The 12324-nt window shown below is 45.5% G+C and overlaps 5 protein-coding genes across 5 annotated transcripts; 3 read left to right on the top strand and 2 right to left on the bottom strand.

Moving 5' to 3' along the window:
* The first annotated feature begins 388 nt into the window (after positions 1 to 388).
* LOC108102078 (ATP-dependent DNA helicase 2 subunit 1) lies at positions 389 to 2825 on the top strand. Its single transcript, XM_017206721.1, has 2 exons — positions 389 to 1139; positions 1410 to 2825. The coding sequence occupies exons 1-2, from the start codon at positions 467 to 469 to the stop codon at positions 2630 to 2632; spliced, it is 1896 nt and encodes a 631-aa protein (XP_017062210.1). The 5' UTR covers positions 389 to 466; the 3' UTR covers positions 2633 to 2825.
* A 163-nt stretch (positions 2826 to 2988) lies between these two features.
* Positions 2989 to 6583, top strand: LOC108102069 (importin-9). The gene is made up of 6 exons (XM_017206709.2): positions 2989 to 3228; positions 3317 to 3940; positions 3998 to 4416; positions 4479 to 5030; positions 5093 to 5881; positions 5946 to 6583. The coding sequence occupies exons 1-6, from the start codon at positions 3090 to 3092 to the stop codon at positions 6456 to 6458; spliced, it is 3036 nt and encodes a 1011-aa protein (XP_017062198.1). The 5' UTR covers positions 2989 to 3089; the 3' UTR covers positions 6459 to 6583.
* An 82-nt stretch (positions 6584 to 6665) lies between these two features.
* LOC108102085 (sodium-coupled monocarboxylate transporter 1) lies at positions 6666 to 9561 on the bottom strand. Its single transcript, XM_017206737.1, has 8 exons — positions 8687 to 9561; positions 8558 to 8623; positions 8137 to 8411; positions 7822 to 8071; positions 7389 to 7769; positions 7134 to 7318; positions 6883 to 7066; positions 6666 to 6824 (listed from the first exon to the last, which is right to left on the bottom strand). The coding sequence occupies exons 1-8, from the start codon at positions 9044 to 9046 to the stop codon at positions 6762 to 6764; spliced, it is 1764 nt and encodes a 587-aa protein (XP_017062226.1). The 5' UTR covers positions 9047 to 9561; the 3' UTR covers positions 6666 to 6761.
* LOC108102002 lies at positions 9045 to 9748 on the top strand. Its single transcript, XM_017206600.1, is given in 3 exon segments — positions 9045 to 9108; positions 9583 to 9672; positions 9675 to 9748. Coding segments are annotated over 3 exon segments (228 nt in total).
* Positions 9749 to 9985: 237 nt separating this feature from the next.
* LOC108102084 (neither inactivation nor afterpotential protein G) lies at positions 9986 to 12278 on the bottom strand. Its single transcript, XM_017206736.1, has 6 exons — positions 12251 to 12278; positions 12064 to 12198; positions 10737 to 12013; positions 10461 to 10672; positions 10368 to 10408; positions 9986 to 10235 (listed from the first exon to the last, which is right to left on the bottom strand). Exons 1-6 carry the CDS (start codon positions 12267 to 12269, stop codon positions 10126 to 10128), a joined length of 1794 nt encoding a protein of 597 aa, XP_017062225.1. The 5' UTR covers positions 12270 to 12278; the 3' UTR covers positions 9986 to 10125.
* Positions 12279 to 12324: the final 46 nt, after the last annotated feature.

Raw genomic sequence — 12324 nt, 5'->3', positions numbered from 1 at the left:
AAACTAATTTCGATAATGCTATCTAAAAGTAGGAGACTTCCTCCGGTAAATCCGTTTAATATCGATTTTTACCAGGGATGACTTCTTTAAACGGGAGTTATTTACAAATTTATTGTTTTCGAATATAAGAACTTTTAAACCCTCCTGGGTAATTGTTTACAAGTGCGGATTAAATTGTGCTTAAAGGCTTTTGCTTAAAATTACTCTTAAAAAAAATTTCTTTCCCATTTTTAGCAAAAAGCCCCTAAAGCACAATTTTACCTAAAATTATACGATTTTGGGACTTATATAAAAATGTCATAGCTAAATTGTTTAATGTATTTAATAATAAATATTTTATGCGCGCATCTACATATCTACCATAACTAAGTAATATCGATAGCTTAAACATCGACAGCCTTGCAGCGTCGATTGTCCCGCTCGCTTGTGAAATTCGCGGAAAACGGGAAGATAAATTAAAAGAAGAATGAGCACCTGGAACCCGGAGAACGATGTGGATCTATTGTCCGGGTCCGAGGACGAGGAGGAAGTGGCCATGAAGCGGGACTTCCATGGGCGTGAGGCTCTTCTCTTTGTGGTGGATGCGAATCTCCAGACAGGAGGCATAGACCGGTTGATGGAGGCATTTAACATCATTAGGACTGCATTTATATCCGGCATTATGGTCAACGACAAGGACTTGATCGGACTCATCTTCGCCAATACAAAGCACAGTCCTCCCCCGCTGGAATCTAGTGCCTTGGATAACATCGTGATGCCTGACAACTGCGCCGTTTTCCTTCCTCTGCGACAGCTTACTAAGCCAATTGTGGAGCACTACCTCGAGTTTATGGTCGGGGTGGAGGCCCAATTCGCCAAGGATTACGGCCTTGTTGAGCCCGACGGCTGCGGAAGATTTGATCTCATGATTCGACTTTGCATTGAGTTGTTGGAAAAGTGCGGCAAGAAGCTTAACAATGCCAAGATTGTCTACTTGACGGATGTGAGCTCGCCGCATCCTCCGTCCAGCAATCACTTCCAAGCTTCCCTGCAAAAGGCCAGCGATCTGGAAGGCAAGGAGTTTGAGTTTCACGTTATTCCCATGGTAGATGATTTTGACTACGAGCCGTTCTACAAGGAATTTATCACTTTATCAAGGGGTAAGCTTATAAATGTATTTTTTTTCGGATTTTATTTTTGCGAAGTCTGTTCCCCTGGTTGGCGTTTTATTTTCGTCGGTAAGGTTTTAAGACTTCGCAGATTAACCTTGAGCAATCATTCACCCGCGTCCAAGTGAAGCCCAATTGGTTTGTGGTTTTGGATTGGCTTACAAATCTTTATATACAATCTAGATGAATAATATATTATACTACTTGTAAGGCCACCCTTTTTATACTATTTTTACTAATATTGAGGTGTTCACTTTACAGCTATTGAACTGGACGCCTTTCAAGAGCCAGACGCCCAGATGCTACGCGAGATCCTGGCGGATCGCAAGCTGAAACAGGATTTTCTGCGCCGCTGCCTCGGCCACTTCAGCTTCCACCTTGGCCCCAATCTGTCAATGTCTGTACAGTACTACAACTACTTTCAGCGGCGCGCATATCCACGCAAAGTGCAGATTCTGCGGCGAGACAACAGCGTGGTCAGCAGCAAGCGGGTGATAACAGTGCAGAAGCGGGACGAGGAGTCGCAAGACATTCTCCACGAGTACCAAATCAAAACGACAGGAGGTTGGTACACCTGTAACGTGGGTGGCGAGAAGCTGCGCATCAGCACGGAACAGTTGAACAGGGTACGCAATTTGCACAAGCCAAAAATGTTGCTGCTAGGTTTCAAGCACCGATCATCTCTGCCCGAAATAAGTTACAGCAAGCCTTCGAACTTCATGTATCCCGACGACCAGAGTATCATCGGTTCAAAGCGTTTGTTTCGTGCATTGTGGGAGCGTTGTTTGGCGCGAGAAAAGATCGCCATCTGCCTCTTTATGTGCAAGCGCAAGTCAATTCCTCGCTATGTGGCTCTCGTACCTGTTGAGGCCTCAAATAAAGAGGAGGAGAAGAGCTATCGATCCCTGCTTTGCGGCGATGGATTCAAGATGGTCTACTTGCCGGAGTCCAAGCACATCCGAAACATTGACATGTTCGATTGGAACGAAACGGCAAACGAGGCCAGCGACGAGGGCGTTGAGTTTTTTAAGAAAGTCATTAAGAAGCTTCGAGTTGACTACCAGCCCAATCTGATCAATGACCCGACTCTAGAAGCCTTGCAATCGAATCTCCTAGCTCTTTCCCTGGACTTCACAACGGACAGCAAAGGCATCGATAATCTGCTGGACAGCTCGGCGCAGGATCAGCGCATCGAAAAGCTTTTGCCCGAATACGAGGAGATATTCGAGCCGGAGGTGGAGCCAGCTAAGAAAAGGGTTGCAAAGTCCGCCACATCAGGTGCAACTGCCCCAAAAGTGGCCAAGATCGACGAGGAGCAACTTAAAAGTCATGATTTTTTAAAGGAACTCGCCAGAGATCAACGGTTGCCAAGCTGCACGGTGGCGCAACTTTTGTTCATTTTGGATCACCATTTTCAGGTCAAGATGCCCAAGAACACTGTGAAGGCAAAATTAGTGGACAAAATCGAGTCATTAATAAACTAATGTCAGGAATTTGAGCTAAGCTTGTTATTGCATGGCAAAAAGTGTAACGAATGTTATTGTTTGCAAGTAGATATACTACAAAAAACTACTGTTATAATATAAGATTATTTTGTTAAGTAAAGTACAATATGTTTGTGACCATATGAATCGGAAATATATATTATTCTTATTACAAATATCCATTACATATAAATATGTTTTTTACCGTATCTTAAAATATTTCCAAATGCCTTTATATTTTTTCAGAAAAAATTTAATTTAAACGCCACTGTTTAAAAGATTACTTGAAAAAGTAGGCGCAGAAGAATAATTTTTGAAAATCGATTGTTCGTTGAGTGTGAAATTGTCATAGCTAGAATTAGTGTTGAACAACGCCGGCGATATACATGTGTTAACCGCGCCGGTTTCTATTTGCAAAAAAATCGCGAATCAATTTATTGTGAACCGTCGTTGGAGAATGTCGCTGCAATTCCAAAACGACTGCGGGGACTCCGTGAAGCAGGCGATCATCGAAGAGCTTCAAAACCTCCTCAGCTCAGACACGGGTGTCCTGCACCAGGCAGAGAAGCGGACACGGCAGCTGGAGTACACGGAAGGTGCGTTTCGATTTGGCGGGCAGTCCAGCTTGGCTGGGCTTGGGCGCGGTCTGTTGATGTGCCTAACCTTTATCTGATTTCCTTTTAGGCTATGGCGTCTATCTGTCCGAGATCATAATGAACCAGTCGCACGAGTTGCCACTCCGCCAGATTGCAATCGTAATGCTCACCCGCTATGTGGAGAACCACTGGTCGGATGACCAAGACTCCGCTGCCAGCGAGCAGGCGAAACGAACCATCCGCAACATTTTGCCCAATGGACTCTACGATCCCAATTCCAAAATCCGATCCTCGGTGGCGCACACAATTTCCACCATTGCAGCCACGGATTACCCACATGGTTGGTCAGAGCTGTTTGATATAATCGTTAAATGCCTTGGCGGCAACGAAGATTCCATACACGGAGCTATGCAAGTCCTACAGGATTTCACCTACGATGTGAAGCAGATTAAGGAACTGGGACCCGTGGTTATACCCGAGGTCTACCGCATTTTCGACTCCGAGCAGAATTACTCTATTAAAACGCGTGTGTCGGCCATCCGCATTCTGAAGCCACTGTTCGCTTCCATTGCCACACTTATATCCAACAAGGAGGAGCAGAGCACCATGGTGAGCTCAATTTTGAACAACTTTATGGACAAGCTTATGCATTACTTGAGCATGAACAGCGGCGCCGGTTCAAGTTTCCTCCTCCGTTCGGAGATTATCAAGGGTGGGTCGGCTTACACCGTTCCCGGAAAGTAAACTAAACTTGTGTTTCCCCTTTTAGTGTTTACCCATTTGGTCAACGAGATGCCCAAGTACATCCACCCCTTTATGGACCGCATTTTGCCCATTGTGTGGCAGCTGCTTACCCAGATCGCCGAGACGTACGTGAAGGTGTCGGTAAACCAGACTGAGACAAACCCCCTCGCCAGCGGAGACATCGAGGAGGAAGATGAGCAGACCAATTTTCAAACACTGATCGTTCAAATCTTGGAGTTCATCAACTGCATTCTGACTTGCAACAAGTTGCGCGGCAGCATCAAGAATGTGCTGGCTGATCTTATCTATATCACCATCGTGTACATTCAGTTAAGCGAGGAGCAGCTGGAGGATTGGCAGGATGATCCGGAGAAATTCGTGGACGATGAAGAAGACAACGGCGTAGAGCTCACGGTGCGAATGTGCGGTCGTGACGTTTTACTGGTGAGTGGGGGAAACCCTTCTGTGAATACTAACCCAACTGACCATCTATCTTTTTTTCTTAGGCCATAAACGATGAATTTGGAGCCAAGGCCATTCAGCCACTGCAGGAAGCTTTGGGCAGACACTTCAGCGTGGCCGAAGCGGAGAAGGCAGCCAACAATCCGAACTGGTGGAAGATCCAAGAGGCCTGCATGGATGCCGTACACAGTTTTCGCGACATTATCCTCGAAGGCGATTCGTCGTTTGACTTGCTGAACTACTTGACCTTAGTTCGGAATCTGCTAGTCCACCAGGAATCGCCTCCTTTAGTTGGTCGCGCTCTTTGGACACTAAGCACCTACTCCAAGTCGGACCTCTACAATCCACAAATGTTGGCCGAGATCCTTGATGTCACACTGTGCAGTTTGTCGCCGGACAAATCGCACATCTTGAGGATTAGTGCTGTGCGCACTCTGAATGGATTTTTGCAGGCAAACGAAACGATTGAGGGAGAAAAGCGCACTTTGTTGGTGTCCAAGCTGCCCGGATTCCTAGATGGAATCATGGCTTTGGTGCCGGGCTGCAAGGCCGGCGTTTTAGCGTTGCTAATGGAGGCCCTGACCATTATGGTTAAAGTGAGTAAAAACAAATAATTGAAATCAGTTTTCGTAAATCTTTTCTTGTCCATTGCGTTTAGTTCGATGCTGAGTTTGCGTATGCTGGCCAGGCCAAGATCACACCGCTGGCCATTGCTGTGTTCCTCAAATACACCGAAGATCCATTCGTTCTGGAAACGGTACAGGATCTAATCAAGGCACTGTGTCAGCAAAAGGAGTGTCTTGGACCTCTGCAGGAGAAGTTCATTCCCACAATTGTGAGCATACTTGGACTGACAGGAACGGCTTCCACGGAGAAGCAGGACATTGCCCTTGACGTTCTCAACGCAATTGTGCGCTACACCGAAGCGCCACTAAGCACTTCCTTGCTGGAGACTGCCTTTCCGGCTGTCATTAACTGTGTCCTGCACACTGACGACCACGCTGTCATGGTTGCCGGCGGCGAGTGTCTGCGCAGCTTCATTAACGTCTCGCCGGAGCAGATTTGTAGCTACAAAAACGGCGAAGGCCTCAACTGCATAATGCAGGTGGTGGCCACTGTTCTGCTCAACCCGATGAATAGCGAAATGACGGCCGGTGGTCAAATTGGACGCCTTGTAATCACCATTATAACCAAAATGGGCAACATGCTGGGCCAAAATGTGGACATGCTACTAAAGGCTGTAATTAGCAAGATGCAGAACCTCGAGTGCCTGAAAGTTATTATGAATCTTGTTGTGATCTTTGCTCATCTGTTTCTGACACAAATGGACGCCGTGCTTAATTTTTTGTCTACCGTTCCCGGACCCAATGGGGAGCCAGCGATGCAGTTTGTGCTTACAAATTGGCTCTCGCGACAGAACTCATTTTTCGGCACTTATGAGCGAAAGGTAGGTGAATTTGGATTGGGTTTTCGGTAATTTCTTTAAAAGGCTATACCATCTTTCGCCACAGGTCACCACCATGGCTCTATGCAAGCTGTTTGAATATGGAGTGGCCACGCAGGACAACCGATTGACTACAATAAGCTTCAAGGAGTTGGTAGACGACCCTACCGATACGCGTAGACGTACTCGCTCCGTTGCTGCTTCAACCCAGAAGTGGGTGACCATTCCTGCGCTCGTCAAGATCTTTAAGGTATTGGTTTCCGAATACCAGCACTTCCAAGAGGGCAAGATAGACGAACCGCTTACGGACAGTGAAGAAGACGGCGATGATGACGATGCGCCCGGAAATCCGGACCACCCGCGCTACATCTCTGATCTAATCGATTCGGACGAGGATAGTGCCGAGGACGAACAACTGCTGCAGGAGCTACTCAAAGAGACGAACTACCAGGGTGACATTGCCGACAATCTTCAGAAGTTCCTAACCACCTTTACGCAGAACGAGCACTTCCCAACTTTCTATGAACACCTCACCGAGGCCGAACGACTCATCCTGCTCACCAAAGTGCAGCAAAAGTAGTCGCAGCAGCTGGAAATTGGATTAATTTTGTGAATGTTTTACGTGAAATTGTGTTAATTGTATTTATATATTGTTGCTAACCCTTGGATTGAATAAATATTTCTATATATTTTCTAAATAAGAAATTTGAGTTAATTATTGAGAAAATCTAATCCAAGAAAATTTAGATCCAGTAAGGAGAAAATAAATGATGTACGAATTAAAATATTTGGTTATAAAAATTCAAAAACTTTAATATGAAAGTATCTACTAAAATGTATAAATTTGGAAACATTTACATTAGGGATTTGTAGATTCGCTGAATCATAAGGCCACCTCATCGTGACGAAGCTTGTGCTGCAGCGGAATGTCGGGCTTATAGGCATCCTGTTGGGGAAACTTCGAGTGAATAACTCTTCAAATAGCTTAAGTCATTTATACTCACCATGGGCTTTTCGGTGCCAAAGGCAAAGAACTTTCGGATGCAGGGAGTGAGCAGCACTGGATCCACTTTGTTGGGATTATTTTTGCCAAATACTAAGGTGCCGAGCAGCGCACAGAAAATGGTGATCGAAGCTCCAAAGGTGGTGTACCACATGTACGAGATTCGGTAGAGCGGAAAGACGTCCCTATGGTTTTCAAGGGTAATTAGTAATTATTAATTAGTGGATAATGAAAATATATTTTGTATCTTACTCTGCAGATGCATGCAGGTGAGTTGTACTGGCCAAACTGGTGGTAACATTGAAGCTGTAGTCGCATTGATCCACATTCAGCGGCTTGGTATTGTAACTAATGGCTCCAGAAGCGATGGCCCACTGTGCATTTAGACTCACCCAGGACATGGCTATCACGCCCATTATTCCGCCAAGTAAGGCGCTCTAAGTAAGTATATAAAGCAATGTTATTATTTATACCTACCTTAAATATTCTAAGTTTACATAGACTCACATTTCCGTTGATCCAGGGCAGAAAAACACCGATGGTGAAGATGCCAAACAGCGGACCGTTTGTAATGGCCTCCAGACTCATGGTCAACTGGAGGACAGTGCCCATGTGCTCCACCACGTAGACCAGGCACACACACAAGGCTCCCACTCCAACGACCACCAGACGCATTATCCAGTTGATTGCCGTGCTGGAGAGCGGCTTTTTCACGTACGGCTTCACAAAATCCTCTAACACCACGGCGGACATGGAGTTAAGGCAAGTGGACAAGGAACTAAGAGCGGCACTGAATACGCCAGCTATGAAGAGTCCCGTCATGCCGGGCAATTCTCCCAAAGTTTCCATCACGAAAAGTGGAAGGAGTTGATCGCGAGCTTTTGCAAGCTGGAAATAAATTGATGTTAAGTAAAGTATTTTAAGCTCAACATAAGATAACCTTGGTGGTTAGAGGATCGCAGTTCTGGTAGGTGGCATAGATGAGCAGACCGTTGTATCCACAGAGCGCCATTAGGATGAGCACGCCGGCGCAGAAGATGCAGAGTGCTTTTCGGGCATCTCCAAGAGTCGAAAGCGACAGATATCTCTGGATCATATTTTGGGAAACCGCATTAGTCTGTGTCCAGTAGACGATTCCTCCAAAGAAGAGACACCAGAACGTATGACGGACAGTTGGATCGATGCTGAGACTGCAAGGCAAGATATGTATGTAAGATAAGATTGCATAAAAACCACTTCAAAGTGGTTCACTCACTCTGGTGCTTCTAGACGATCGCTATTCCAAGCTCGTTCCAGCACCACACTGGGTCCTCCAATGTCTCGGGTGCCCTTAATGGCCACCAGACAGAGTGCTCCCAACATGGACACCGCCTGCACCACATCGGTCCAGACCACTGCCTTCAGTCCACCCAGACTGGTGTAAAAGACGCAGATAATGCACACGATCGGAGTGATCGTATGGACCCCAATTCCTGTCACTTGATTAAAGGCCAATGCCGGTACGTAGATTACGATGGGTAAGTATGCCACCTGGTAATTTAAAGATATCATGCAAATACAAATACTGACTGAATACCCCATTTTTCTACGAGAAACGGATATAATTATTTTATCCGTGAGCTTTCCGATTCAAAAGCAAAGGGGTAAGTGAATAATTGGAGGCCACCCATACTCACATTCATAATGGCAAACATTACGGATCCGTAGAGACGCAACCTTCGATCAAAGCGAACCTCCAGATACTGTTCGGAATCGAAAGAGTATTCATATAAATTCGGGAATATCGTATATAGAACTAGTATTACCTCATAGGTGGACGTGATGTTCAGGTCGTGAAAAACTGGTAGATAAAACACACCCATCACCACTCCCATTCCAATGACACCGCATGCCACGTAGAGATACTGGACACCATAGGAGTACACCTCGGTGGGAAGTCCGAGCAGAGTTATTCCCGATACAAAGCTGGCCACCAGCGAGAAGGCGATGGGGATGACCAGCATCTTCCTGCCACCGAGCATATAATCATCCTCGGACACGGACTTGCTCATGAACCCAAAGTATATGCCGATTGCGATGCAGAGCAGGAACATCGAAACGAAGGCCACATAATCCGGCCAAGCGAAGCGCTGCAGTTCGCCCAGAATTTCCTCGATATTCGGCATGGTGTCTAACAACTTAACTACGTTGGAGATCGGCAGCTGGATGGTATGTGTCCGACTCTCAGGTCCGTCGGCGACTCAATGATCCCATGTGGTGCCCAGATTTGGGTGCCTCTGCCTGGGCGGCTGTGATTCAATTCAATTCCGCTCAATTATCAATTGTGGGGTAATTTAGTTTCTGGGGGGAACGGGGTGGCAGCGTCTATCTTTAGTTAAGCCAGAGGGCAAGCGGAATACGACACCTCCGTCTCCAGTTCCGGGAACGTCCCATTGATCATCGCTCCACTTCGCGACCACTGGCACAATTCTCCCTGAGATTCGCACGGATCCCCTTTGTAAACAATTATGTCACCCAGCACGCAAAATGATCTGAAGATCTTCAACTGACACGACAAGAACCAGGCGCCGCGACTTAATCTTGGCACCAATCACCGACAAATCCCGGAGGTCGGACTACACACATCGGCATTACCCACCGCCGGAGCCCAAATGTAACGCCTAATTGGCACGCTCGGAATTTTAACTGATCCGGGTTGCAGTTGCACAAGAACTGAGAGGGTGGCATGCGCCGCCAGGGGTTTACTACGTATATAGTCATTCACAGAATCACCTGGCAGAGAGCCAGGAGAACTGCAGCGCCAGCGGAGCGGGATCAAGTGCAAGATCACCGGCGAAGCGGTGGGAGCAATCGCCGGAGCACTTTAGAAAAAGTACAAAGTTGTAAGTTTCTTTTTTTAAGAACTGTTTTTTTTTTTTAATGTTTAATATTTGCTTAAATAATTATTTTATGCAGGCTTAAAAACTAAAAATTTTTAAATTTATTAAATAAACGAAAGATAAGTTGAATTTTTTAAGGATAATAACCGCAAAAGAATTTAAAATATTAAAGGTCAATTTTAGTTCCAGAAAAACATTGACTACAGATAAATTCTATCTCCGTAATTATGATATTTTCAACATTAAATCAATTTTATTATTAAACAAAAAGTTTATAAATATAAATAATTATTGGGCTATGTTTTGTTCAGTGTGATTGTCCCTCAACTTGAACGCATTTGCAACAATCTCACAGAGAATTTGATTCATTTCAAATCACCGGCCTGCAGTTCGCTCTTTAGTATCCAAGAAGCGGCTCTCATCGCAATGGCGGCGACCACCGAGTTGGGATTTCCCGAAACGGGACGGGGCAAGACTGGAATAACAAACCGAAAATATAATTTATTACGTTATTACGCACACAATCTTTTTACCTTTTATTTGGGTTATTTGAAAAATTCTTTTTTATGGTATATGAGTTTAAAAAGTTAATGCTATCAATACTTACTGCTGGCATCCACCACGCGCACATTGGACACACCTTGTAATCTAAAAATAAAATCCTTTAAAAAAAACTGACTTAGTTATGATTACTTTCTACCTCAACTGCGAGTCCACAACACTGCCCAGGGCACATGTGCCTCCGGGATGATGCGATCCGAGCCCGATATGCCGCAACAAACATTCCAAATAGTGATCCGATGGTTGGTTTTCGAAAAAGTCCCGCTCGAAGGGGCCAAAGTTGGAGCACTCCTGCAATCGGGGCCAATGTATGCGGGGTTGTAGTAAGGCAAAGGCTGAGGACGTGACGATCTAAAATATGGAATAAGTTTACACACTTATATTTGTTTCAATTTTCAAGTGATAATTTCCTTACCTCCACAGCACTTCGAATTGCTTTAATGGTGCAATCTACATCGTCCTCGTTGCTAAGGTAGTTTGGATCTATCAGGGGATTTCTTCGCATGTGACGATTAAGGATTCCCACGGATCCTCGTGATTTTGGCTGCAGGCAGTTAGATATGACCACGAATCCTTCCTGGGAAGCGTTATAATATCGGGGAAAGAGAGCCCGGAATGCCGGACCCTTAAAATTGGATATGGACATTAGAGCAGACTCGTCAATGGCACCGGCTCCAAAGAAGGTGATGCTAAATGGCGAAGATCCTGATGCACCGTAAGTGGCCACGTTTCCCAGCACTCCAAAATTTGCCAGTGGTCCCGTTCCAGAACTTAGAAAATTGATTAGTGTCATTGGATTCAAGAACGTGTTCTGATTTAGAGTGGGTCCAGTTACTCCGATCGAAACAAAAAGTGGGAGATTGAAGTGATCGTGTAGATTGTGACCCACCGAAAGTAAATTATGCTGGACGGGAATTCCCATCTTCTCCAATTCGGATTTATCTCCGATTCCAGAGGCCAAAAGAAGCTGTGGTGTTTGGTAAGCTCCAGCGCCAAGGATTAACTCCCTTCTCACCTCGATGCTGAATTCCTGTTCCCTGTTCTCTTCATCTTTAATCCCCACCAAAATTGAGGTGGCATGTGGAAATGGGCTGGGGGAAAGTTGAATCCGCTTTACCAACGCTTCGGGCAGCAGGCGAAGGTTGGAATGATGAAGTACTGGGTTCAAGAATTGCTGAACCACTGAATAACGCAGGCCATTCCTTATATTATACACAGATCGCCGAAAAATCCAATCTTTGTGGCTAAACTGCGCCTGTGCCTCGTCCAGAGCTTCCGTTATTTTGGAGTACCTTCGAGGGATCTCAAACATATTCGAGGATCTTGGTTTAGCAGCAACCATAAAGGATCTCATCTGATCCCAGCCCCAGTCGCTTAGATTGTGGAGATCCCGCCAGGAATCAAAATCCGGTCCGTGACCATCAAAGTGTAGCATGTAATTGAGATTGGCTGAACCACCAAGTCCTTTGCCTCTCGGGAGGCACTGTCTTCGGTCAATAAGTCCTTTGGAGGAGTGTTTCTGGGGAACGGAAAGGAAAGACCAGTCGTTGATGCCCTTCTGCTGGAATGTGGTTAGCAGGGGAATCCTGCTTAAAAGGCCAAATTGACCGCCAGCCTCAATAAGGAGGACACTTCCATTGCTGTGCTTTGCTAGCAGAGATGTCAGTGTGGTTCCTCCAGTGCCAGCTCCAACTAGAGTTTAAATAGTATTATTTATATACGAGTATATCAAATCCACTCACCAATTACATAGTCAAATGCAAATTGCCGTTCTTCCGGTGCCAATACATTGGGTATGGAACTTCTCAGCAAAGTTCCCACCAGGATAACAGTGACAGACAGGAATCCTATTACTATCCCACCCAAAACGAGGATCTCTGCAAATGCAAACCCTCAAAAAATGTTTGTTTATGTTGTTCCCAAGCTTACTTTGGAATTTCAGGCCCATGCTGCTCTGTGCGATGACGAAATCTAACTAGTTAGAATGTGAGAACCACTGACTG

This window comes from Drosophila ficusphila, unplaced genomic scaffold (genome assembly GCF_018152265.1).
Source record: "Drosophila ficusphila isolate 14025-0441.05 unplaced genomic scaffold, ASM1815226v1 contig_791, whole genome shotgun sequence".
Lineage (NCBI taxonomy): Eukaryota > Metazoa > Arthropoda > Insecta > Diptera > Drosophilidae > Drosophila > Drosophila ficusphila.
This window is presented reverse-complemented; position numbering and strand designations above follow the sequence as displayed.

Excerpts from the sequence above, each read along its gene's own strand:
- LOC108102078 (XM_017206721.1), top strand. The coding sequence starts at position 467 with ATGAGCACCTGGAACCCGGAGAACGATGTGGATCTATTGTCCGGGTCC. Across the intron at positions 1,140-1,409 it reads ATTTATCACTTTATCAAGGG|CTATTGAACTGGACGCCTTT; the intron begins GTAAGCTTATAA and ends TTCACTTTACAG.
- LOC108102069 (XM_017206709.2), top strand. The coding sequence starts at position 3,090 with ATGTCGCTGCAATTCCAAAACGACTGCGGGGACTCCGTGAAGCAGGCG. Across the intron at positions 3,229-3,316 it reads GCAGCTGGAGTACACGGAAG|GCTATGGCGTCTATCTGTCC; the intron begins GTGCGTTTCGAT and ends ATTTCCTTTTAG. Across the intron at positions 5,031-5,092 it reads CCCTGACCATTATGGTTAAA|TTCGATGCTGAGTTTGCGTA; the intron begins GTGAGTAAAAAC and ends CATTGCGTTTAG.
- LOC108102085 (XM_017206737.1), bottom strand. The coding sequence starts at position 9,046 with ATGCCGAATATCGAGGAAATTCTGGGCGAACTGCAGCGCTTCGCTTGG. Across the intron at positions 8,072-8,136 it reads GATCGTCTAGAAGCACCAGA|TCTCAGCATCGATCCAACTG; the intron begins GTGAGTGAACCA and ends CTTGCCTTGCAG. Across the intron at positions 7,067-7,133 it reads CACCTGCATGCATCTGCAGA|GGACGTCTTTCCGCTCTACC; the intron begins GTAAGATACAAA and ends TGAAAACCATAG.
- LOC108102084 (XM_017206736.1), bottom strand. Across the intron at positions 10,409-10,460 it reads GTTGTGGACTCGCAGTTGAG|ATTACAAGGTGTGTCCAATG; the intron begins GTAGAAAGTAAT and ends TTTTATTTTTAG. Across the intron at positions 10,236-10,367 it reads GCGCGTGGTGGATGCCAGCA|TCTTGCCCCGTCCCGTTTCG; the intron begins GTAAGTATTGAT and ends TTGTTATTCCAG.